This window comes from Callorhinus ursinus, unplaced genomic scaffold, assembly GCF_003265705.2.
Source record: "Callorhinus ursinus isolate GAN/ISIS: 27379988/994484 unplaced genomic scaffold, GSC_fseal_2.0 scaffold29, whole genome shotgun sequence".
Classification (NCBI taxonomy): domain Eukaryota; kingdom Metazoa; phylum Chordata; class Mammalia; order Carnivora; family Otariidae; genus Callorhinus; species Callorhinus ursinus.
In genome coordinates, this window is record NW_027397091.1 from 2,673,022 (window position 1) to 2,696,613 (window position 23,592).

At 43.1% G+C, this 23,592-nt stretch overlaps 1 protein-coding gene and 1 pseudogene across 2 annotated transcripts in view; both read left to right on the forward strand.

Moving 5' to 3' along the window:
* The first annotated feature begins 3,923 nt into the window (after positions 1–3,923).
* Positions 3,924–23,592, forward strand: part of CDS2 (CDP-diacylglycerol synthase 2) — a 58,104-nt gene continuing 38,435 nt past the window's right edge. Inside the window, exon 1 of one of the 2 annotated variants that reach the window (XM_025876000.2) lies at positions 3,924–4,182. In XM_025876000.2, coding sequence (XP_025731785.1) covers positions 4,126–4,182 — 57 coding nt within the window. In that variant the 5' untranslated portion in view covers positions 3,924–4,125. Of the gene's footprint in view, positions 4,183–8,452; positions 8,539–23,592 lie in introns of those variants that run through there. The other variant, XM_073878354.1, reaches the window with a different exon arrangement.
* On the forward strand, positions 18,014–18,746 carry LOC112827271 (ATP synthase F(0) complex subunit C2, mitochondrial-like; annotated as a pseudogene).

The following is a 23,592-nucleotide window of genomic DNA, read 5'->3' on the forward strand; positions in this document are numbered from 1 at the left end:
AAATCTTAAAAAAAAAAAAAGAAGTAATCAGAGGTACTTACCAAGATGAAGCATGTTTAAGAGTATTTCTTATAGAGGGGCATCTGGGTAGCTCAGTTGGTTAAGCATCCAACTTTTGATCTCAGCTCGGGTCTTGATCTCTGGGTTGTGAGTTCAAGCCCCATACTGGATTCCACACCAAGCCTGGAGCCTACTCACATTAAAAACAAAACAAACAAAAAAACTTATAGAATTAATAAAAATTCCTCTAAAATTGGAAATAACCTTGAGTTCTAACAAAATACCATTAGGTAAATTATGGTAAATTGTAAGATGGCATACCAAACAGCCTTTCAAATACCATTCTTAAAGAACATTTAATGATAGAAAAGTCAGGTTATGAAATGGTGTAAATAGTAGCATTCCAGTTTTCAATAATTGTTATATCTAAGTGTAAGTGCATGGAAAATAGAATGAAAATGCAATAATGTAAATAATAACAGTAATTACCCGAGGCTCATAGTACCACTAATAATTTTAATGTTTTCTATTATACTTTTCTGCATTTTCCACACTTTCTAGATATAATTGTTGATCAGAAAATGTTAATGAACGTTGGGAGAGAAAAATGCTGTAAACTCTTTTGTATAATTTCTGGCAACTTTCTTTATAAGGTGATTATCATGTATTAGAGTGATTCTCAAGTCTAGCTGCCCCTTAGAAACACCTGGGGAGGGACACCGGGTGTCTGAGTCAGTTAAGCATCTGCCTTTGGCTCAGGTCATGATCTTAGGGTCCTAGGATCCAGTCCTGCATCCAGCTACTTGCTCAGCGGGGAGTCTGCTTCTCCCTCTCCCTCTGCCTCCCCCACCCCCTGCCCTGCTCATGCTCTCTCTCTCTAATAAATAAAATTTTAGAAAAGAAAAAAAAAAGACCTGGGGAACTTAACAACAACAAAAAAGCCTATTTCCTCTAGGATCCATCTCCAGTTTCTTATTTAGTTGGTCTAGGGTAGGCCCTCCATTAGTATCTTTTAGAAGCTCCCCAGGTAATTCTAATAAATAATCAGGACTGAGTAGTAGTTTCATCATGTGTGATCAATAGACGAATATTTGCTTAAAGCCACCTGCGCCTCTACGTAGACTATTGGTTTGAAAAAATATGACCTACAGTTTCGCCGACAGGAGACCGACATAATTTAGATGGACTGTCTAATGATTGAGTAGGTCTGTAAGTTTGTGGGAGGGCGGGATTGGCATTTTTGAAGCTTTAAGAAGTTTGACAAATCCGCAGAGTGCACTCCCAATTCCATTTTGCATGTTGCCTCATTAAGCTGGGTTTAGCTATCTGAGAACACTTGTCAAACTAAGAACTGAAAAGGCGATACGGAGGGCAAGATAAAAAGCAGATAAAGTCTGTTTATGTTTATTGACAATTTAAAAAATATTTTATTTATTTGAGGAGAGAGCGAGTGTGAGTGAGAGTACAGACGGGGGAGGGGGGTGGGGGGGGAAGCAGGCTTCCTGCTGAGCAGGGACCCGACAAAGGGCTCAATCCCAGGACAATGGGATCATGACCAGGGCCAAAGGCAGATGCAGGCCGACGCTTAACCGACTGAGTCACCCAGGCGCCCCTGTTTATTAACAATTTTTAAAAAAAGTTGCTGTTTATTTTATTTTTTTAAAGATTTTTATTTATTTCACAGAGAGAGAGCAAGAGAGAGAGCACAAGCAGGGGGAGCGGTAGGCCCTGTGTCAGGCTCCCTGCTCAGTGAGGAGCCTGCTGCTCCTCTTGCTTGTGCCTTTTTTTTCTCTCTCTCAAATAAGTAAAATCTTAAAAAAAAAAAAAAGTAAAGGATCAAAATTTTTCTTTGGGCTGGAGATAGGGGGAAATTTTTACTTTCTTTCTACAGTTTATACAGAGACCCTAAAGCTTGCTGAAAGACCTATTAGTATGATTTTCAGCGCTAACTTCAGAAATGCACTTGGTTTAAACTCAGCCTAAGAAGACTGAGAGCAATGGCTGAGAAGTTTGTTCAGGCCAAACTGTAGGGGCTTACCTACCCTAGTAATCATGCTGTGCATTCTGAAACTTTGATTTATATGCACTGCTCTACCAGCCTTCTTATATTAGGCTGGATTTGAAAGGCAACAGCTGAGCTGGAGGGACTGCTGTTATCTTTCACAGTTACGTACCCTAGGGGTGAGGATATGGATACATCTCTATCTACCTCTATCTCCGAGGATGACCTTGTGGCTTTCTCTGTGTTGACATCCTTCCTACATCTTTGAGATAATAAAACTTGCTTAATTTACTCAAGAGGTGTCTGATCTTCAGATGAAGAAGTAACCACTGACATTGGTCAAAATGGTGGTCAGTCCTCAACAGATTAAAAGAGCTTTAAAATTACCATTACTATGCTATTTACTTCTATAAGTAACATCGAAACTAACGACAAAATATGAAAGCAAATCTTTCTATAAACAAATTATGGCCTGAAAGGAGTGGTCTGTTTCTCCTCCCACAAAAAAACCATCAAGTTTTTGTGCAATGTTGTTGTTGGTAGCACACCCGGTGTTCAGTATTCCTCCACACCTAGTTTACCGTCACTGTGAAGCACTGTTGCAGAAGCTTGGGAATATACTTACAGAAATCAAGAAAATAGAATGCCTTTCTCAGAATTTTCACTACTTTGCCCAGAACCCACAGCTAAGGTCAAAATTGCTAACACGAAATTGCAACTCCTACATGTGCAAGTTTCTCTCCTTGTTAAATTACAGTATGCTTAGGGGAACGGACCTCATTTCATACTTGTTTTACATCACTGGCAAAGCAGAGAACAGGGACCGCTGAAGGCCATGTTTGAACAATACAGGTATTAACAATGAATTTAGAAAGGCAGGTAGTACCGTAGGCTTTGGTAACAGATCTGTGTTCTAATTCCTAGTGGGAACTTTGTAGTTATGAGACCTTGGTTGAATAATTTTCCTTTAGGATAATTTTAAAGATTTTATTTGAGAGCAAGAGAGAGCGTATGAGCCGGGGTGGGGGGGAGGCGCAGAGGGAGAGGGAAGAGCAGACTCCCCACTGAGCAGGGAGCCCAAAGGGGGCTCCATCCTAGGACCCTGGAATCCCGATCTGAGCTGAAGGCAGTCGCTTAACCGACTCAGCCACCCAGGTGTCCTCCTTTAGAATTTTTAAATCCATTCAAGTACTAGGATATGTCAGGTACACAGTGAACATTCACTATGAACGAAGTAGGCATCATTCCTGTCCAAGAAAAGGTCTTTCAACAGTCCAGAAGACAGAAAAGAAATTTGAAAAACCGTGAAAGATTTTGTAAAATAAAAATCGTATCTACTTCCCGGCAGAATAAATGAGATAAAGCGATTACTTAGTTCAGTGGCTAGCATAATTGATGAATAAGTACTTGGCAAAGCAAAGTCGACTAAAGTTTGGGTCTCACTTCCTTATCACGTGAGTCTCTCCTCTTACACAGGTGGGATCCCCAGGGTTTTCCACTTCAGGGCCTAACAAGTGTCTGCTTTGTATGCGTGAGGGGCAAGCCCTGGCTACGGAGGACACGAAGCGGAGAGTACCAAGCTTCCTCCAGGTTAGCCTTTGTAGGACGCCGCCTCTCGCCCCCAGCTTCTTATTTATATTTCTGGGATCCCGGGCGCCAGCGCCAGCCGTCCGCTGTCAGGCCGGAGCTCCCATTGGCTAGTCTCCTTCGGAAACACACGCCTTTTCCCGCCTCCTCATGCAGCTAGTCCAATGCACGCTTCTCCGTTCCGCTCCGCCCCGCCCCCACAACTCCTCCTCCCTGATGGAGTCTCACCATTGGTGGATCTCTGCAGCCGTGATGGCGGCGGTGCGCGTGCGCGCTCGCTCCGGGGCCCTCCCCCCTAGCGGAGCGAGCGGAGCGGGTGCTGGAGCAGGCAGATCGTGCTCCGCCCGGGTGAAAGAGCGGCGGCGGCGCTGGGCGGGGCCGAGTTCCACAGCCGGCAGCCGGGCTGTGGTGGGTCCTGAGAGCCGCTCAGGCGGGGCGGGGCCGGCCGAGCGGAGTCCGCGCGTGCCCGCGCTGAGCTGCCCGCTCTGGCGGCTGCGCTGCTCGCCTGCCGCGACGTAGCGCCGGGGTCTCCAAGCATGACCGAGCTGAGGCAGAGGGCGGTCCGCGAGCCGGACGCGCCGCCCGAGGACAAGGTAGCGGCGGCGTCGGGGTTGGCGCGGCCGGGCAGCGGCGCCCCCCGGAGGTTCGCGGGGGCCGCGCGCAGAGGTGTCGTCTCGCTCTCTGACCCTTTGTCGCCGCCGACAGCGGCCCCGGGCAGCGCCAAGGGTCTTTGGGTGGGGGCCTCGGCGGAGCGCGCACGAGGGGGCGGTAGGTCGGAACCCCGGCTCTGGGGTCTGGTTGGGGGTGGCATCTCCCGGGCGCAGGAAGGAGCGCGCGGGAGGTTGCGCGGGGCCACTTGCCTCGCAGGGTTGATGGGGGTCCCCTTCCAGTCTCCCACCACCCCGAGGACTTCCTGGTGTGGAGACATCGGGACCCCGTAAAGCCTTCTTTGGCAGGAGACTCATCTGAGCCAGTCTAAAGCTCTCTGCTCCCCTTTAAAATATTTGGGCGAGGAGGCGGCTATCAAGACAAGGCCATGGAATTTGCCTCTTAGGAGATTTAAGTTCTTTCTTGAAAGTGCAATCTATTGGTTTTAAATTAAGCAGAGAGGTCTCTTGACTCACGTCGTCTGCAGGTGTTGGAAGGTGTACTCCCCGAGTAGGTTTCCTGCTTCAAGTGTGGGCATTGATGGGGTAGAGCAGGAGGGTAAAAAAAGAGGCCATCTTGGCGGGGACGCAGTTGGTTGAGGGGTGAGGGATGGGGGGGTTGACACCTTTCATTGAAGTGAAAGGTTTGTGTAGGAGAGTTGAGGAAGGTGGAGAGTGGTTGGTTCAGTGGACGTTGAATGGCAGCGTAAGGGTTGGGGCTTGGCGATAATATTTCGAGCTTCAGGAGCAGTGTGTTTGGTAAATGGATCTGGCAGTGGTGTGTAGAATGGACCGAGGGAGCCTGGGCCAGAATGGAAGACGCTGGTTAACTTGGGAGTTGCCAACGGGCGATTTGCACATGTTTTCTTTGGTCACATGCTATTTTAAAAAACCAGAACGTTTCTCCTAACAGTCTGAATTTCAGGCCTCTGTGGATAATTGGAAGATCTGCCATCATAGTCCCACCTGATTAGCATGGGGCTGGAGCTGAGGAACAGCTGTTGCCACCAATCCCTGTTGTCCTACACCAGGCCTACAGCACCCACTTATGTATGTAGCTTGCACGTTTTGACAACTGGAGGAAAGGAACGTCAGGGAAACACCAGGAAGGAAGAAAGCACAAAATCTGGGGACAGGGTGTCAACAGAGCAGTTATACTAGAACGCATGTTTGGGGTGAAAGATAATAGGGTGTTAAACAAGTTTTTTGTTACTGCTGTTGACAGTGGATCATTCAAGGAGAACTCTTCATATTAATTTTTAGAATAAATTTTGGAGAAAATTCAGGGTTCCAGCGCAAGCGTAGGAGTCACTTGCAGAGAAATGGTACTTTGAAATCTCTTATCTTCCCATTAAGTATCCTGGTTGGGCCTGAAAGAACTCTGCCCCACCCTGCATATACTAGTTGGTGAATATTTAGATGTTTAGAGGTTGTGTAGCCCTGTTTAAGATTTAATGTTAAGGGACTTTGTGGCCTAAAAGGTGTGAAGAGAGGGAGACAAAAGAAGGCACGATAACCAGTGGGCTGTATGTTTTGAAAAGCTATTTGTAATGGTTAGACATACTTGTGAAAACAAAAACACACACCCCATGGGATTGTGAGGTGAAAGTTTTTACCCTCCCCACTCAATTCCTTGGATCCGTCTCCCAGAGAAAAAGTGCCAGTTGAGTCTTAATTACTTTCTCATTCCCATGTTTTAGGTAGGGAGAACATGAGGAGCTGTCCAGCTAAAGGTACCTTAAATTTTTACAACTGCACTTGAACCACTTATACAACGACAGAATGCCTGGGGTTGTGAGCTCCACTAAGTGCCTGTTCCCTAAAACACAGCAGCTACTGCATTTGGTTAAAAACCTGATTGATGTAGTCCATTAACCCGGAACAAGGCAGTCAACTCCTCCCCGGCCTCATCACTCAGTATTTCTGAACTACCACGTATGGTATTTTTAATAATAAAGATACATTTTAAGAACTATGAAATGCTTTATGTGCCTTTGATGAATGTATAGAATCTTTAAAAATATTCTATTTCATGGTTTGAAAAACCTATTTTCATGATTCTGGCTTTGCTGATATTCTTCTGTTAAAACTTAAGAAAATTAGAATAAAATAGGGGTGCATGGGTGGCTCAGTGGTAAGCATCTGCTTTCAGCTCAGGTCATTATCCCAAGGTCCTGGGATTGAGTCCCACGTCGGGCTCCTTGCTCAGTGTGGAGCCTATCTCTCCCTCTCCCTTTGCCTGCTGCTCCCCCTGCTTGTGCTCTCCCTCTTGTTATCTCTCTCTCTCTGTCAAATAAATAAAATCTTGAAAAAAAAATTAGAATAAAACAAGGCTATCTCTTTAAAGAAATGAATTGTGAAATGAGAACTTTCTTATTTCATAGAAGAATTCAGAAAATAGTATCAGGTCAGTTCATTAAAAGAAGTGGAACACATTTGAAAGATTCTTTAAAATGTTCCATTTGCTTAATGGTTGTGGCAAAATTGTTTTGTAAGTAAGTAATCATTAGTTTCAAAATAATCTGGAGAATGTGTTTATTAGAAGACAGAAGGTATTTTGTTATATTTAGCATCCTAGAATGGAATTTTCAAAGCCAATTGCTAATAAAGGAAATGTTTTCCTCTGGGAACCGTGCTTATAATTTTAAAGTCCCAAAGCACAGTATTGTTGCCAAATTTAAGAAACTTGGAATTTAAGCTTTGAGAATGATCCTCTTTCTGCCCAACCATGTTTTTCCAATGGAGGTTAGGAAAGAAAAGGATGAAACATGGGCCAAAAGATTGTCATCTTAAAATTTATGTTGGGTTTGGCATTTCAGGAGACTTTGTTTTGGAGGTTAGAGTGAAGGCTCTGCTGTATTTAGGTGCTGGAGTGCTACTTAAATTAGAGCTTTACTTGTTTCAAGGCTTCCTTTGTAGATGGATGAAGCCAGCATGGGAAGGAAATAGTGACACCATTTAGAAAGAAGAGTTTAAAGTTTAACTGAAGACAGTCGTTAGGAGCAGGGACTGTGCCACTTACCAGCTGTGTAACTTTGAGCAAGGCGCTTATAAAAGCCTCTGTTTGTCCATCCCTAAAATGGAGGTGATAAAGTAGCATGTGCTTCAGAGGATATTCCTGTGGATTAAATGAATATGCATGTTACATAGGTAGGGCAGGAATTGTCACATTGTGATAGTATATTAGCTACGGTTGTTTCTAGCTGAAATATAGTTTGTTTTTTTTTAATAGGTGGGTTTTTTAAAAAATATTTTATTTATTTATTTGACAGAGAGAGACACAGCGAGAGAAGGAACACAAGCAGTGGGAGTGGGAGAGGGAGAAGCAGGCTTCCCGCCGAGCAGGGAGCCCTATGCAGGGCTCGATCCAGGACCCTGGGATCATGACCTGAGCCGAAGGCAGACGCTTAACGACTGAGCCACCCAGGCGCCCCTGAAATATAGTTTTATAGAAAAAAATAATATTCACCTTCCACTCTTGTAAGATGATTAAATCATCAAGTTATGAGTGTTTGGAGTAGTTTTTTCCTATTCATCACTTTTTAAGGAAAGTATTACAGGGCTTGGCCTTCTGTGACCGATCTTTTTTTTTTTTTTAATTAAAAAAATTTTTAAGATATTTATTTATTTGACAGAGAGAGATACAGCGAGAGAGGGAACACAAGCAGGGGGAGTGGGAGAGGGAGAAGCAGACTCCCTGCTGAGCAGGGAGCCTGATGCAGGGCTCTAATCCCAGGACCCTGGGATCATGACCTGAGCCAAAGGCAGACACTTAACGACGGAGCCACCCAGGCTCCCCGACCTATCTTTTCAGTTCATTTTCTTTGCTCAATTTTTCGGTGTTCAGAATCACAGGCAGGCTTTAGCCGTAGAAGCAGCATTGCTGTATGCAATTATCTTCCCTTCAGTGCACTAGATATAATATATTTGGGGACAGTGGTGAGTAATTAAAAGTGTTTTTCTGCTTTTTAAGAGTGAATTACTGAAAAAATGAAATCTTAAGAGCTATAAAACTACAGATATAGGAGAAATGCTCTATTTCAACTTTTTTTCTTATTGAGAAATACTTTGGGTATTGAAAAGTCAGTAAACCTTGACTATGGTTCTTTTTTTTTTTAATTTTTATTTTATTTGTTTATTTTTGAGAGAGAGCGCGCACGTGCACGAGCTCCCACTGAGCAGGGAGCCTGATGGAGGACTTGATCCCCGGACCCTGGGATCATGACCTGAGCTGAAGGCAGATGCTTAACCGACTGAGCCATCCAGACGCCCTTGACTATGGTTCTTAAACAGGGAGAGAAGGTACAAGATTTGTCACATAACCCACCATTTTAATTTTCTTATTTATGTTGATCAAAGTATGTAAGTTTAAAAACTCAACTCCCAATTTTGTGACTACTTAAAATTAGTTTTTTTTTTAAAATTTTTTTAAAAAGCTAATTTTGGTGTGCCTGGCTGGCTCAGTTGGTAGAGCATGCAACTCTTGCTCTTAGGATTGTAAGTTTGAGCCCCACGTTGGGTGTAGAGATTACTTAAAAATAAAATCTTTTTCTTTAAAAGAGCTGATGCTGATTTTGTTTGAAATGTTTTGTTTGTACACATTTGTGATAATTCATTAGAAGAATTTATATCTTTTAAAAATGGTAAGTTCTCATTGGTTGTTAGAACTAGAAAGATCTTAGAAGTCATTATTTGATAGGACACCATATCCCAGAGAGTTTACGTGCTCAAGGTCACACAGCTTGTTAGAGGCAGAATGGGTCATAGTATGAAGGTTTTCTTATTTCTGTTTTTTTTCTCATTATGTTGCATAATGCTGCCTGCAAGGGTACAGAATTATTTTACAGACCTTAAAAACATACGCAAATAGCACCTATTTTTCTTATGTGGCCATAAAAATCAGAAAAATAGCAAATGAATTTTTCAAAATGTGTTTGCAAATTCTCAGTAAATGTGGAGATTCTGAGAGAAAAAAATTGGCAGAAGAAGTTGATTAGGTCCAGTTTTCCCAGTTACTGGTGGTTTATATATTCTGAAGTCCATGCCTGGGAGCAGCCATTTGGGTATCTTTGAAAGGAACTCCCAGTGTGGTTGGGCTCCTCACACTGAGCTACATGAGGCTGCTTTCCAGATGATGATTTTCAGTGTCAGAACCGCTTGTTCCAGCAATGATCAGTCACTCAGTATTCAACACACCTTCTCCTTAGAACATTCACTGACTCCGTGTCTGCTGTATACAGTCTCTGTTAGCTCTGAGGGAGGGCTGGTGTCTGTGTTCATGAAGAAAATGTTCAGGATTTTATACCAGTTTTGGCTCCAAAACTCCAAATATTTCATTCTTTCTCCATTGATTTGAAGAAATATAACTGAATGCACAAAAATGAATCTTGTAGCTAATTTCACAGTTGCAAAAGGATGCAAATAATCATCCTTTAAACTGTTCGAAAGAATGTGAGCATCAGTAGAGTTAACCACCCCCGCCCCCGCCATCTGCAGGGGATATGTTCCAAGACCCCAGTGGATGCCTACAACTGCAGATGGTACCGAGTCCTCTATCCACTGTGTTTTTTCCTATACATACATGCCTGTGATAAACCTTAATTTGCACATTAGCACAGTAAGAGATGGACAACAATATTAAAATAGAATAATTACAACCATATGCTATAATAAAAGTTATGTGAGCATGTTCTCTCTCAAAATATTGTTCTGTACTCGCCCTTCTTGTGAAGATGTGAGATGATAAAATGCCAGTGTGAGGAGATGAAGTGAGGTCAATGATGTAGGCGCTGGGACTTAGAGGTTGGCTACTCTTGACCTTCTGACGATACCTTAGGAAGATCACCTGCTTCCAGACCCCGGCTGCCTGGCGGTAACTGGGGCCTGGGAAAGCAAAACTGCAGATAAGGGGACTACTGTGTTTCTGATTTGTGCGCTCTTCCATCTATTCTAGGATCCACCCAGGTGGAGTATACTGAACTCGTTTGCATTTCCAGTAGGCTTGTGGAGTAACTGCTGCACAGGGCTTCATGTTCCCTGTGCTGTGACAGTCTCCCTGCCTTTCCTGACCCATGCTGGAGGCTGCTGGGCGTGAGAAAGCACAGCCTTTCATGTGCTATGCTGCCTCTGGTTTGTGAAAGAGACATAGAGACCCTGACTCTTGATGAGTATTTTTGCCAGGGTCGTCTTGGAAAAATACGAATTTGTTCCTGGCATTGGGCAGAGTTCTTGCCTTCCAAGCCTTGTGGCATGGTGGTGTGGTGCCAGCGATGGTAGGCTGGATCCATTAGGCAGCTCACCCTGCCAGTCTCCAATCTTTGTTCCCATGCTGTTTGCCCCAACAGTGGGGATGGCATAGGGCCCACTAGGTTGAGTGACCTTTTCAAGAAAGTTAAACTTCATTGTGTCATTTTGACTGGGCAGTGCATGGTTCAGAATTTGAAAGGTGCAAAGGGTACGCTGTGAATTGCACCTCCCCTTCTCCCTAGTGCTCTGCAGACTCAGCCTCTTGAGCCAAGTTCCGGTGCTCGTGAGTACCTGCTGTTGGTGCAGGACCTGATATGTCCTTCCAAAGTCAGATGTCCGTTTGTTACCTTTTGGCACCAAGTCCTTTGTATTAGGGTCACCAGAGGGCCAGCCTGGGGCTTCTCTGTGGAGACTCTGCTGTGTTTTTGAAAGAGCCGTTGAGACATGGGATTTACTGGCAATACTCTCTGCTCCTGGGTGCCTGATGTTGAGAAGATTTCTGTCATTGACCCCAGATTCCTCAGTGGGCGATTCTCAGAGCCTCCTCCCCACAATCTATGTCCTGCTAGTCTTGGTGGTTTCAGTGACGTTCAGGACATTCCTTGGTGCATATCCCTCAACCAGTGACTATCTCAAATCTGACTTATCTTGTTCTAGACATTGGCCCTCTTTCTGTCTCTTCTGCAAGTAGAATCAGATCTCTAAGTTGCTCTAGGTTAAATCCATTGGTCCCTATGTCTTCTGTTCTCTCACCCCATCCAGGTGACCGGTTCTAACCAGGTGTTACCTGGATTCCTTACCTGTTGCTCTTGCATATTTCACATAGTTCAGCACTACTGAGAACCCTCTAAGTGAGCTCCCTCCCTTCAGGATTTGTACTCAGTCATTTCTAGTCCATCTGTCCTTTCTATCCTCTTAACAGCTCTGAAATCACCCTATTAATTAGAGGGGAAAAAAGAAAAAAGAATTCTGGCTGTAGAAGACTATAAAGTCTTCTCTCTTACCCAGTCCCTCCTCTTGCTTGGTACCCCTGTGATATCAGTCTTGGCTCTTGCTGTTTCCACCTCCTGAATTGTGCTTTTTCTTTGTCACCTTTCTCCCTACCTCTACCTGTTTAAACCTTATTTTCTTAAAATCTATTTTAGCTCTTCTCCATGTCGTTACTTCATCAGGCATATATTTATTGTAGAAATCACAGAAATGTATACGTATGAGAATGAAACCCACCAACAATCCCATCATGCAGAGAAACAACCATTGTTCAAATGCATGTGGTTGCACACAGCTGTAATAGTAGTTACCATGTATGATCTGATAGCTTGCCTTTTTATGCTGTCAGAAGCATTTTCCCACATTGTTAAGGTTCTTTAAGTTCTTTATAAGCAGTATTTCAAACTTTTTCTTACTATGAAAGAAACACATGAAAAAAACAAAGGTATTCATTGTAGAAGCACCAAAAAGAAAAGAAATCACCTCAAGCCTGCCAATGAGAGAGAACCACTGTTGTTGATGTTTTGGTGCATAGCCTTTCTTTTTATATGCACTGCACATTCATGTACTATGTATACTACTGTTTTATAACTTATTTTTTTTACTTAATACGCCCTAAACATTGTTCAAGTCTGTAAATATATAACCAGCATCATTTTTAATGTCTATGTGTCATTTCATTGTGTTTCTGTACCTCAACTTATTGAACCAGTCAGGCTTTTAAGTTGTTTCAGTGTTGGTCTTATAAGCAAGCTGCAGGAAATACCCTTGTTGAAGTAAAACAAAACACAAAAAACCCTTTCTGCACTGCATATCCTTAGATAGGTTCTATGTTTAGAATTGCTGATTTAAAAAGGGATGTACATTGTCTAAGCTTTTGATACAATTAATGTATTTCCTTCCTGCAATAAATTTGTAGCCACCCTAACTGCATGAGAGTGTCTATCTTTGTGGTCTCTCCTTCCCCACAAAGACACACAGAGTATTCACTTGTTTCCTGATTTTAGAAGAGGCATTATTATAGCCTAGTGGTTACAAGCACAGACTTCTGGTTGGACTGCTTGGTTTATAACCGGGCTCCCCCAATGATTTGCCTCAATTTTCTTCTTTAAATAATGGGGCTTAGAAAGAGGTTGTTCTGAGGCATTATCATCCTTTTCCCATAGGAACTGTACCTTAGAGTAACCAAATAGTTGATTAGAAGTGTCTATAGAATAAATGAAGAAATAATATATTCAACTCCCCATTGAATTGATAGAACGAGACCATAACCATCAATGCTGCTACCATCAGACAACCAGATATTGTGTGTCTCTTGATGGAGGTACAAATTAGAGGAGGAATCTTGTCCAAAAATCGTACTTGAACCTATCAATACTTTAGTTCTAAGTGCTAGTTTACAGGAAATTCAAGGGACAGGAGAACACATTGAAAAACACCACTGGACAAATGACCTGGTTACTTTAGAAAATACATGGCAAGGAGACATCTTGCCCCATTTTAAGAAAAGTGGGAGCAATAGATATGATAAAATCTACACATTAAAAGACTTAAGGTATATTAATGATTTTTGGACCTTATTTGGGTCCTGATTCAATCAAACTGCTATGAAAAAAATTGAAAATTTTGAGTAAATTCAAATATTGGAGATTTAATATAAAGGAATTGTTAATTTTTATAGGTGTGATAATGGTATAGTGATATTTAAAAGTCCCTAATAAAACACTAACTGTAAAAGAAAGAGTTGGTAAATAGAGCTACATTAAAATTAGGAACTAAATGAAAAAATCTACAGATGAGAAGGAAGTCTACAGATGAAAAGGAAGTCTACAGATGAGAAGATATAAAAAATATTTGACACAAGACTCATCCAGAATCTGTGTAAAGAATTCCTACAAAATGAATATGTAAAAAAGACATATGGGCTCTTCATATGATCAGTAAATATATGAAAATGTGCCCAACATCATTAGTCTTTAGGGAAGTGCAAATTAAAACCCACAATGAGATTTTACTGCACACCCATCAGCATATCTAAGATTAAGAAGACTGAAAATACTAAGGGATGGCAAGTATGTGGAGTTCATATACTGTTTGTGGGAGTATAAACTGGTACAACCACTCTGGAAACTGGCAAATATTTACTGAAGGCTATATATAGGGGCATCTGGATGTCTCAGTCGGTTCGGTGTCCAACTCTTGGTTTCAGTTCAGGTCGTGATCTCAGGGTGGTGAGATCGAGCCCCGTGTTGGGCTGGGTTCTTCGCTCAGCTTAGAGTCTACTTGAGATTCTTTCCCTCTCCATCTACACCACCCCACCCCACTCATGTGCGTGCTCTCTCTCTCTCTCAAATAAATAAATAAAATCTTAAATAAAACCTACATTTATACAAATTCTATGAACATTCCTAGGTGATTACCTGATAGAAATCTGTGCATAATGTTCATAATGTTCACTAAAAGACAAGTTCTAGAATATTGAAAGCAGTGTTCTCTGCAGTAACCCCAACCTGCAAACAACCCAAATTATGAATAATGCTGCCATGAACATGGGTGTATAAATATCTGTTGGGATCTCTGCTTTCAGTTATTTTGGGCATAGACCCCAAAGTGGAATTGCTGGATCATATGGTAATTCTATGTTTAATTTCTTAAGAAACTGCCACACTTGTGTATTCTTATATTTTGGGAATTTGTTTTAATATCTAATAATGGCAAGTATTGATTAATGTAACTTACATAGACAACTATTGAGATCTTCAGTAATAGTGTAAAGAGGGGGAGTGCCTGAGTGGCTCAGTCAGTTAAGCATCTGCCTTCGGCTCAGGTCATGATCCCAGGGTTCTGGGATCCAGTCCCGCGTTGGGCTCCCAACTCAGTGGGGAGTCTGCTTCGTCCTCTACCTCTGCCTGCAGCCCCATTTGCTTGTGCATGTGCATGCTCTCTCTCTGTCAAATAAATAAATAAAATCTTTTTAAAAAAGTGTAAAGAGGTCTTGAGATTAAAAAAAAAAAAGGCAAGAACTGCAGCTTTAATGAACTGTATTACTCACCAAGGAAGAGAAGGGTTGAAGCAGTCATTGCTAATGGATGTGATGAAGTGGGTGATACTTTCCTTTGCTCTGCAGTGTCCCAGTTTGGAGGATATCTCATATGGTCAACCTAATAATGGGATCCATTATCAAGTGGATTGTCAGACTGTGTAACCCGGTCCTGTTTGCTTGGTGTTGTAGTAGAGCTTCCTGAACTGGCAAGCTTTCATCTTCTTGTAGACCATGCTTTAGGATGAAAAAACTACAGAATATAGCTTTATTATACCCCTGGTTGTTATGTTAAAAATTTCTTTGTATGGTGCTATAAGACATCAGGCCATTTTTTTTTTCCTAAAAGAAAGCCTCTTATCATATATTCACAGAGCGTATGTTGCCAATGTGACCACTCTCAAAATACCAGTAATTTTGAAGACCATACATTCCTTTTGAATTTTGACTAATGATTTGATATGTTTAATGATTCTGACCTCCTCCCACTGTTATTTGGAATATAACTCAAAAATTTCCCCATGTATTGTTTTGTTAAAAATGTCAAATGGGGGTGCCTAGGTGGCTCAGCCATTTAAGTGTCTGACTCTTGATTTTGGCTCAGGTCATAATCTCAGGGTTGTGGGATCAAGCCCTGCGTTGGGCTCCGTGCTCAGCGGGGAGTCAGATTCTCCCTCTCCCTCTGCCCCGCCCCCCGCGCCGCCCCCGTGCTCTCATTCACTCTCTCTCCCTAAAAATAAATAAGTCTGTAAAAAAAATGGATTTTTTGAGACACAGATGTTTGTTTCCTATATAAACATTGACTGAAAACATCATGTTGAGGATCATGTGCATTGTATGTAGTTTGCATATTAACAATCTTTGTGTGTCTTCCCAGGAAAATGCTAACTGGGGAGGGTTTGCAGGGTGTGCTTGCTTGATCAGTCTTTTCTTCCAGTCTGCAGAACATACCACTTACTCCCAAGGCGGGCGGCACCAAGCCCATCCAGTTGTTAGTCCTTGTATGCAGCCCAGAGTTCTGCATCGCAGTTTGATGTCCAGTAGTCTCACTGGGTCTGGTTGCCATGCACTAAAGGTTATCTTCCATCCCCCTCCCCTTCAAGGACAGTTGTGGAAGAGGGTCAGGCTGAAGGGGGCAGGATAACCCAAATAAGCTTTCCCATTTGGACAAGGAAAGAATGAGCAATAATGTCTTGGCTTACCTTTCTCCTGACTGGGAATTTGTCTGAGACCTCTGTGTGCTTAGATGGGGCCTGCTGCTTGATAGGCTTCATTTTAGGTTGAGCGGATGGGGAGCCGAACCTCCTAAATCTCATCTACCATCTCGTATGTCAGATCTCAGTCCAGAACTCCTCCACGGTAGCAGAGGGCAGAGGGCTTCTATTTTCTCTGGAGGCTTTCTGAAGTATATGCTCTTGGCTACACTTTCCGTTTTATTTCCTCCATCTTAGTTCTTCAGTCTACTTTGTTATCTAGAAATTTGTTGAAATCTCATGTATGTGGTTGGTCCCTGTCCCTTACTATTTCTGCCTAAAAGGCCATGGTTTTATTCCTTACTGTGCTTATTGACTTCAGTTCAGTGGGATATTGAGGTTGAAAGGCATGTGCTCTGTCTGCTTTCATCAACAGGAAATTTTCAGTTTTGAGAGACTGAGCTGATCTTACATTAGAAGCAGCCTGTTGCAACACTTTTGTTGTTCCATGTTTGGGGTGAAGGATAAACATGGTTCCTCTTGATTGAAATCTGGGCTTCTGCTCTTGACATTAAGAAAGGCAAGAGCTGACAGCCGATCACGGGAAGTACCTGTGTTCAGTTGGAGTTGGCTGATGGAGGAGAGGACACTGGGTAGGAGATCAGGGAAGAGTCAGGAGAGGGTGGTGTGCTACCAGATCCTGAAAGAACAAGTTTTTGAGAAGAAAGAAAAGCTGTGTCAAATAGAATGGAGAGGTCAAGTAGAATGAGGAGCAGACTGTGTTATTTCCTTGCCAACGTTATTTTCCACAATGGTCCAAAAATCTTTTCACGGAAGATGGTATCTCAGAAAGTGATAGGACCTAAGTTTTTCTGAACAATAAACCTTTATACATTTCCCATTTTATGGATTTTGCTAAGTTCTTATGATATATTTTTAAAAGATAAAATCTTTTAATAAATAAAATAATAAATAAAATTTATTTGACAGAGAGACGGAGAGAGAGTGAGTGCAAGCAGGGGTAGTGGCAGGCAGAGGGAGAAGCAGACTCCCTGCTGAGCAGGGAGCCCGATGTGGGACTCGATACCGGGACTCTAGGATCATGACCTGAGCCGGAGGCAGTCGCTTAACCAACTGAGCCACCCAGGCGCCCAGTGGTGCTGCTTTAACTAGATGACTTCAGATAAAAATCATCACAGCAGCCTCTTTCCACCATTGCAACAGAAAAGTACATTCCCTAGATGTTGGAACAGTCACTTGCTGGTGGGGGTGCAGGTCCTGGCAGCTCTCTCCTGCTGCCTGAAGGGCCTAAGAAGGAGGCCATGGCTAGGTTCTTAGTGTGATGGGGCACTTCTCTTTGGAGAAATGAATCAGTTACTGATAAATTCAGTCTTCAAAATAATAATAGTCTTCTAAATAAGAGGTCATTGGTGGAAAAATAATCCGTTGAGGAATGGTCGGTTCCATTATGTCACATATGGAAGCAGGCTCAGGGGGACTGACCAGCCAGCCTGCATTCTGATTGCCTTTAGCCAGTTTTTCTAGGGGCTTCCCTCTGAAGGCATAAATCATAAATCTTCTGTACTCCCTTTGACTGTCGGTGTGTAGTGTCCCATCCTACTGTTTGAGTATGAGGGTAGTTTGTAGAAGCACAAAGGTCTCCTTCACTGGCCACTTTAAATAGAATTTCCTGCTGCAGTCTAGTCTGCCATGTTGAGGCTGACGTCTGTCACCCCCTATAGTTTTGGGAGAGTAAGGGTCACATGGGCTTTGTTTTTTCACAGGGATGTCAGCCAGACTCTCAGTTTTCTCTTGAATGGGTTGCCATTTCTATCTTCTGTCTGCTCCACAGAATTCTCTGTACAGAGAATTTTCAGTTTTCAAATAGTGGTCTGTTGAAAACACACTATAGGAGAGTAGCTAGTTTGAGCACTGCTGACAAAGAACCATTTCTTCCAGAGATATCAGCCTTTCCTAGAGGCTTTTTATCAGACAGGCGACATCTCATTCTAGAGGGTTCTGCTTGATTCCTAGTTGCTGTGGTTGGACATCCTCTTTCCTAGGTCTCAGGAAGAATTATCCGGATTACAGGGTTTGGTGTTCTAACACACGACTCTTACATTTCTCATTGGTCTTTTTTTTTTTTTTTTTTAAAGATTTTATTTATTTATTTGACAGAGAGACACAGCAAGAGAGGGAACAGAAGCAGTGGGAGTGGGAGAGGGAGAAGCAGGCTTCCCACAGAGCAAGGAGCCCGACGCGGGGCTCGATCCCAGGACCCTGGGATCATGACCTGAGCTGAAGGTAGATGCTTAACGACTGAGCCACCCAGGCGCCCCTCTCATTGTTCTTAAAGTATCCAAAATATGAGCTCTCTGTCTTTTGTGCCCTGGGAGCAGTTCTCCTGCTGCAGCCCCTCATCCCCTGAAAATGTATGTCTGTGCGAAGTTCCTCTCCACCCCCTTCTTGGGCAGGAGCACCTCTCAGCTGTTGAGCCGATCAATAAGTAAAAAATAAAAATAAAATAAAAAATAATAATAAATAAATAATAATAAATAAATTAAAAATAAATAAATAAAAAATAAATCAATAAAAGCACCACTGGAGACACTGACAGATGAGAGCCTCAGCAGCTTGGCAGCCCCGTGTCCTCTGACCTCACTTATTCCCAGCCGCAGGTGAACCAGAGCCATTTCAAGGGAAGTTCATCGGGGCTGGGGCTGCCATGGTAGGGATGGCTGGCTCTGGGGCTGGAATTGGGACTATGTTTGGGGATTTCATCACTGGTCATGTCAGGAACCTGTCTCTGAAGCAACAGCTCTTCTACACCATTCTGGACTTTGCCCTCTTGGAGACCATGGGGCTCTTTTGCCTGATGGTGGCCTTTCTCATCCTCTTCACTATGTGAAGGAGCTGTGTCTCCATCTTTCTCCCGTGTCTCGTCTGCCCTGTATGTTCCTTTTCTTATACCTCCCCAGGCAGCCTGGGCAAAGTGGTTGGCTCAGGGTTTGATAAAGGGAAGACCAATAAATACTGTATTAATAAAAGAAAATCCAAAATCTAAGAATGAGCTGTTATTTGAAGTTGAAAAACCAAAGGCTTTTAGTGTCCAGGGGCTCAAAAAGGGGATGGAAAACCAGGATGGTTTGAGATTTTTCAAGCCCCCTTTTTTTCCAGGGAAATTTGGCCCAGGATTTCCATCTTCATTCATCACAAATGTTTCTTAGCTTTGACGAGTTCACTATAGATAATGTGGTCGGGGAAGCTGACCTCGGGCTGGTTGTTTTGGTTACTTTGAAGAATCTCATGTTGTCTCCTGTGGTTATCCATGTGGGACTAGGGCTTGCTCATCGTTCTGACTTGTTTAGCACTGCTTGGGCGGGGGCAGAGGGAGAGCTTGTGGGGTGGTGACATTTGAGCTGAAGGAGCAGGAATGTGTCTGGAAAGATGGACCAAGAATAAGTGAGGGGTCCCAGTGGCAAGGCCTGAGGGCCAGGCCAGAAAGTTTAGGAGGGAGCCAGTAAAGGTGTCAGCACAGAAAAGTTGAGAGGCTTAGATATATCCAATTGGTACTTTTTTTAAAGTATGGAAACAATACTTGTTTGGTGGAAAATGTGGAGGTGATGGGAAAATATTTAAAAATTTACCTTTAATTTTACTACCTAGAATATAACTGCCGCTGACATTTTTATTGTGCCCTGCTAATCTTTTTTCTGTGGCTGCTTGGTGTTTTTCCCTATCTTTGTTAAGTAGGTCATATAAGTTGTTTCTTCTTATAAGGGCATGATGAACATCCTCATGTAAATGACGTATTTCGCTAGATACTCACTTTGGGTATATTTCTCGTCAAGGAATGACTAGATCAGAGGAGATGTGAACCATTTAAAGGTTCTTAATACATACTTCCAAATTGCCTTTCAGAAAGGTGGTACTAATTTCATTTGCATGAGTACTGTATAAGCGTACTCATTTTCTCCAAGCCTGGTCCACCGTGAATGTTCTTTTTATCTCTTCAGTCTGATGTGAGAAAATGGCTTCTATGGCCATTTTATTTTTTATGTCATTGATTATTAGTGAGGTTAAGTATACAGGTTATTTGTATTTGGCAAATTGTCTCTTGCTGATTTTTTTCTATTGGCATGGCTACATTTTATTGATTTGTAAGAGGTTTTGTTTTTTTTTTTTTAATAGTTAAGGAAACTGAAAATCTAATTTTTCATAGACACGCTGCAGTTATCACCTAGCAGGTGTTTGAGGGCCAGGGGGCGCTGTTCAGCAGGGCTGTGATGTATTACACGTGTCCTGCACATGCAGTGACCAGCGAGTGACTTGTGTATATATATCTAGAGGCAGGCTACCTGGATTATCAGAAGTATTGGCTCCTATTTTACAGGGATGAGCAAAAAGGCCTGAACTTCAAGTCAGAATTTGAACCCAGGTAGGCTGAGTCTGAGTTCCATGCTCTTTGCTTTAGCCATTCTGCCTTCCTGGCCTCCATAGTCATTTCCTTCCATGGCTTGGCCAAAGAGCCCCTAACACAGGAGGACCTGTGAGCGTCTCAGGGTTAGCCAACAGGCTGTTGGGGTGGGAGAGCACTTGCCTCACTCTGCACCTGTTTTGGAGAGAGGAGGTGGGGTAGTGGCCCCAGAGTTCTTTGGGGCCTGCATGCTGGAAGCAGGGGCATCTCAGCACGGGCCCTGGAGGCTGCACCAATGTGAGGCCTGTGTGGCATAGAGACCTTACCCTCTGATGCTCACTTCAGCCCCTGCTTCTCCGTGGAACCCTCTCTGCTCCTGCACCCCATTTCTTCATCTTCCTTCACTCTCCAGTCTTCTATGGAAATTGACTGTCCAAATTCTGGTTAGTGCTGTCTCATCAGCAAATAGAGTCTCTGGAGTTGGGCTCCTTGACTTGGAGTTCTGTAGCTCCCACAAGATTCAGTAAAGGATATGTGTTGATCTGTCGTGATGGTTTCTGGCAGGGAGGCAAAACTGACTGTCCCTGGGAGAAGAAAGCTTGAAGGCACAGCCCTCCTGCCGACTTGGTCATAAGCTCCTGGTTACTGTCAGGCTTGGCTGTCCCTAGCACATATGGTGGTCAGAAGGTGGAGTGGTGCTAAGTCAGCTGTGAAGATTAACAACTGGCTAGGCAGTGAGAACCAGGCCTCTGGTTTCAGGAGGAATTTGTTGAGCTTAGTGACTAGAGTTGGAGAGCAAAAGAAAATATTGGCGTGTCAGTATTTATTTCTAGTACTGAAGTACCACATTATATTAACATGATGTGTACCCCTTTCAGAAGTAGCCTGATTTCTGGAACCATATTTTATTTTATTTTTTGCTAGTTGTGACCCACTGAACTGATTTTAAGACCCCATAGGTTTCAATCCACAGCTCAAAAAACACCAATACCCCTGAGATAGGAATTGTTTCTGTCTTATAGATGAAAAAGCTGAGGCCCAGAAGGTGACACGATCTCTCCTAAGATCACACAGCTAGTACCGGTTCCCCCTTTCCCATTCTTTTGGGGTATTCTTCTCCTTAAGATAGACTTGCTTCTTTGGAAAGTTGGTTGCAGCCTTTTGTTTCGTTTTGTTTTGTTTGTCTAGTTTACCACTCTCTCTTACTTGTGTTTATGGGATTGATATTCATTATTAATGTAGCTTTAGTGAATTCCAATATTACAATTCTAAGTAAGTACCGAGAATATTTTTGTGACTGTGAGTAGTATACATTTGCATATTGTTTTGGGAAGTCGTGTGGTTTGGAGGCTTTCATGGCATTCATCCTCTGTGTCCCCCTAATAGAATGAAACTCTACAGGTGCATAGATGGCATGCAGGTGTGACAGATGAATTGGACTAGGTGTAGACAGCTCCCCACTGTCACCAGCCACAAAGCATGCGGACTCACATTTCCTTCTCTGTGTGTAGAAGCCTGTGGATAGATTTCTTCTCACCCGATGTCTCCTCAGGCTGCAGAATATCTACCTGCAGGGCCTAAGTGTCCTGTCAGTCCTGTTAATCTCAAGCCTTTCTGGTTGAGAGCTTATTGCTCGCAGCCAGGACCTCTTGGAATAAATGACTCTGGAACAGCAGGGACTGATGTTTAACAGTGCATGCCTAGAAACCCTTGTTTGGGCACCTTGAGTCTGAGGACCCTCTCGGACTGTGAATTGCTCACTCGCTGTGTCCATTCTTAGGTCAGGCCTAGTTCTTAGAGCCTGGGCCATCTGAGTTCTCCATCGAGCTATCTGGGAGAGAGGCAGCTTGGAAACACTCTGAAGACATGTCTGCGGATAGCCAGTGGCCTGAGACTGAGGGAGGATTCTCTGGGATTCAAACTTGAGCACTAAGCACAAAGTCTGTACAATTGGGGCAGACAGCATCTTCATTCGTTAGTGCCTGAATCCTGCCCAGGCAGAACAATAGAGATTCCAGGCACTGAAAACAAGATAGCAGTCTCCAAATGGAGACTTACATCACCAAACTGAAACTTAATAATCAGTTTCGGCTCTCCCAGAAATGGAATCTTAAACTAGTCAGAAGTCATCTGACAGCACCAGTTAGGTAATCTGCCTGATAGACCCCTGTCATCCCCTAAAGGAGAATGACCTCACAGTAACCAGTCTGCTTTGGCCTAGCATGACTTCCTTATTCCTACTCACTTCTGCCTATAAAAGTCTTTTCATTTTGTACAGCTCCTCAGAGCTCCTTTCTGTCTGTTAGATGGGATGCTGCCCCATTCATGACTCATTGAATAAAGCCAATAAAATCTTTAAAATTTACTCAGCTGAATTTTGTTTTTTTAACAAAGGAACCCTAGGATGATGTCGTTAAATGTGTCCTCATTACAGAGGTGCATAATAATCTTTGGGTAGAAGATTTGCAACCCCAAACATTTATAAGAAAGCCATTTTTTTTTTTAAATTGATGAAGCAGGTACATTTTGGTTATCTAGAAATTTCACTGTGGATTAGTGGATTTTTCCTTAATACCAGATAACTGAGGTGTTACAGTTTATTCTATTCACCAAACCTCAACTTCTCAGCTGAGATGGAGTTGGGTGGGGACAACAGCCAGCCTGTCCACAGTGTGAAGACTGGAGTGGCCGCTACAGCTGTGCTTGTTACACAGATGGTGAGTAATTTTTTTGGTTGATGCATCAGTCTGTCTTTGCATGGAGTGACAACCAGTTTGGCAGGGGCTTAGCTTCTGGAAGCCTAAGCTGCAGGAAGCAGGTATTTCCCTTTTGCAAAATTGCTGGACAGAAAAGCAGTCAGCAGCTGCTGGACATTATTTTCTCATTCTGCTACCCACCTTGGTTTTGGACGTTTGATGTCTCATCCTTAGAACGTTCTTAAGAATTTCTCATTCCTTCCACTTACGGAATTTGCAAATCTGGGTGAATGCCGTGAGCTGGTGCCATTTTGTGCAGAGTGGCTGGCCCTGTGAGAAATTATGCTTGCCATTTTAACCTACAGACTCAGGAGTGGAGAACTCCTTAGTTGTTCCTTGACCTGTCATCTTCTCTCTCTTCCTCCCTTTGTGAAGAAACCTGTATTTGGGACCTCGTATATAGGCCATGGGGATGTCACAGTGAATAACCCAAGTCCCTTCCATGTGGACTTTGTGTTCCAGTGGGGGAGACAAATATGTAATAATTTCAGGTGGTAGTGATGTTATGGAGAACAAAGCAGGTATTTTTTATTTTTTTTTATTTTTTAATTTTTTTATTTTTTAAATGTTTTATTTATTTATTCATGAAAGTCAGAGAGAGAGAGAGAGAGAGGCAGAGGCAGAGGGAGAAGCAGGCTCCCCGCCTAGCAGGGAGCCTGATGCGGGACTCGATCCCAGGACCCTGGGATCATGACCTGAGCCGAAGGCAGACGC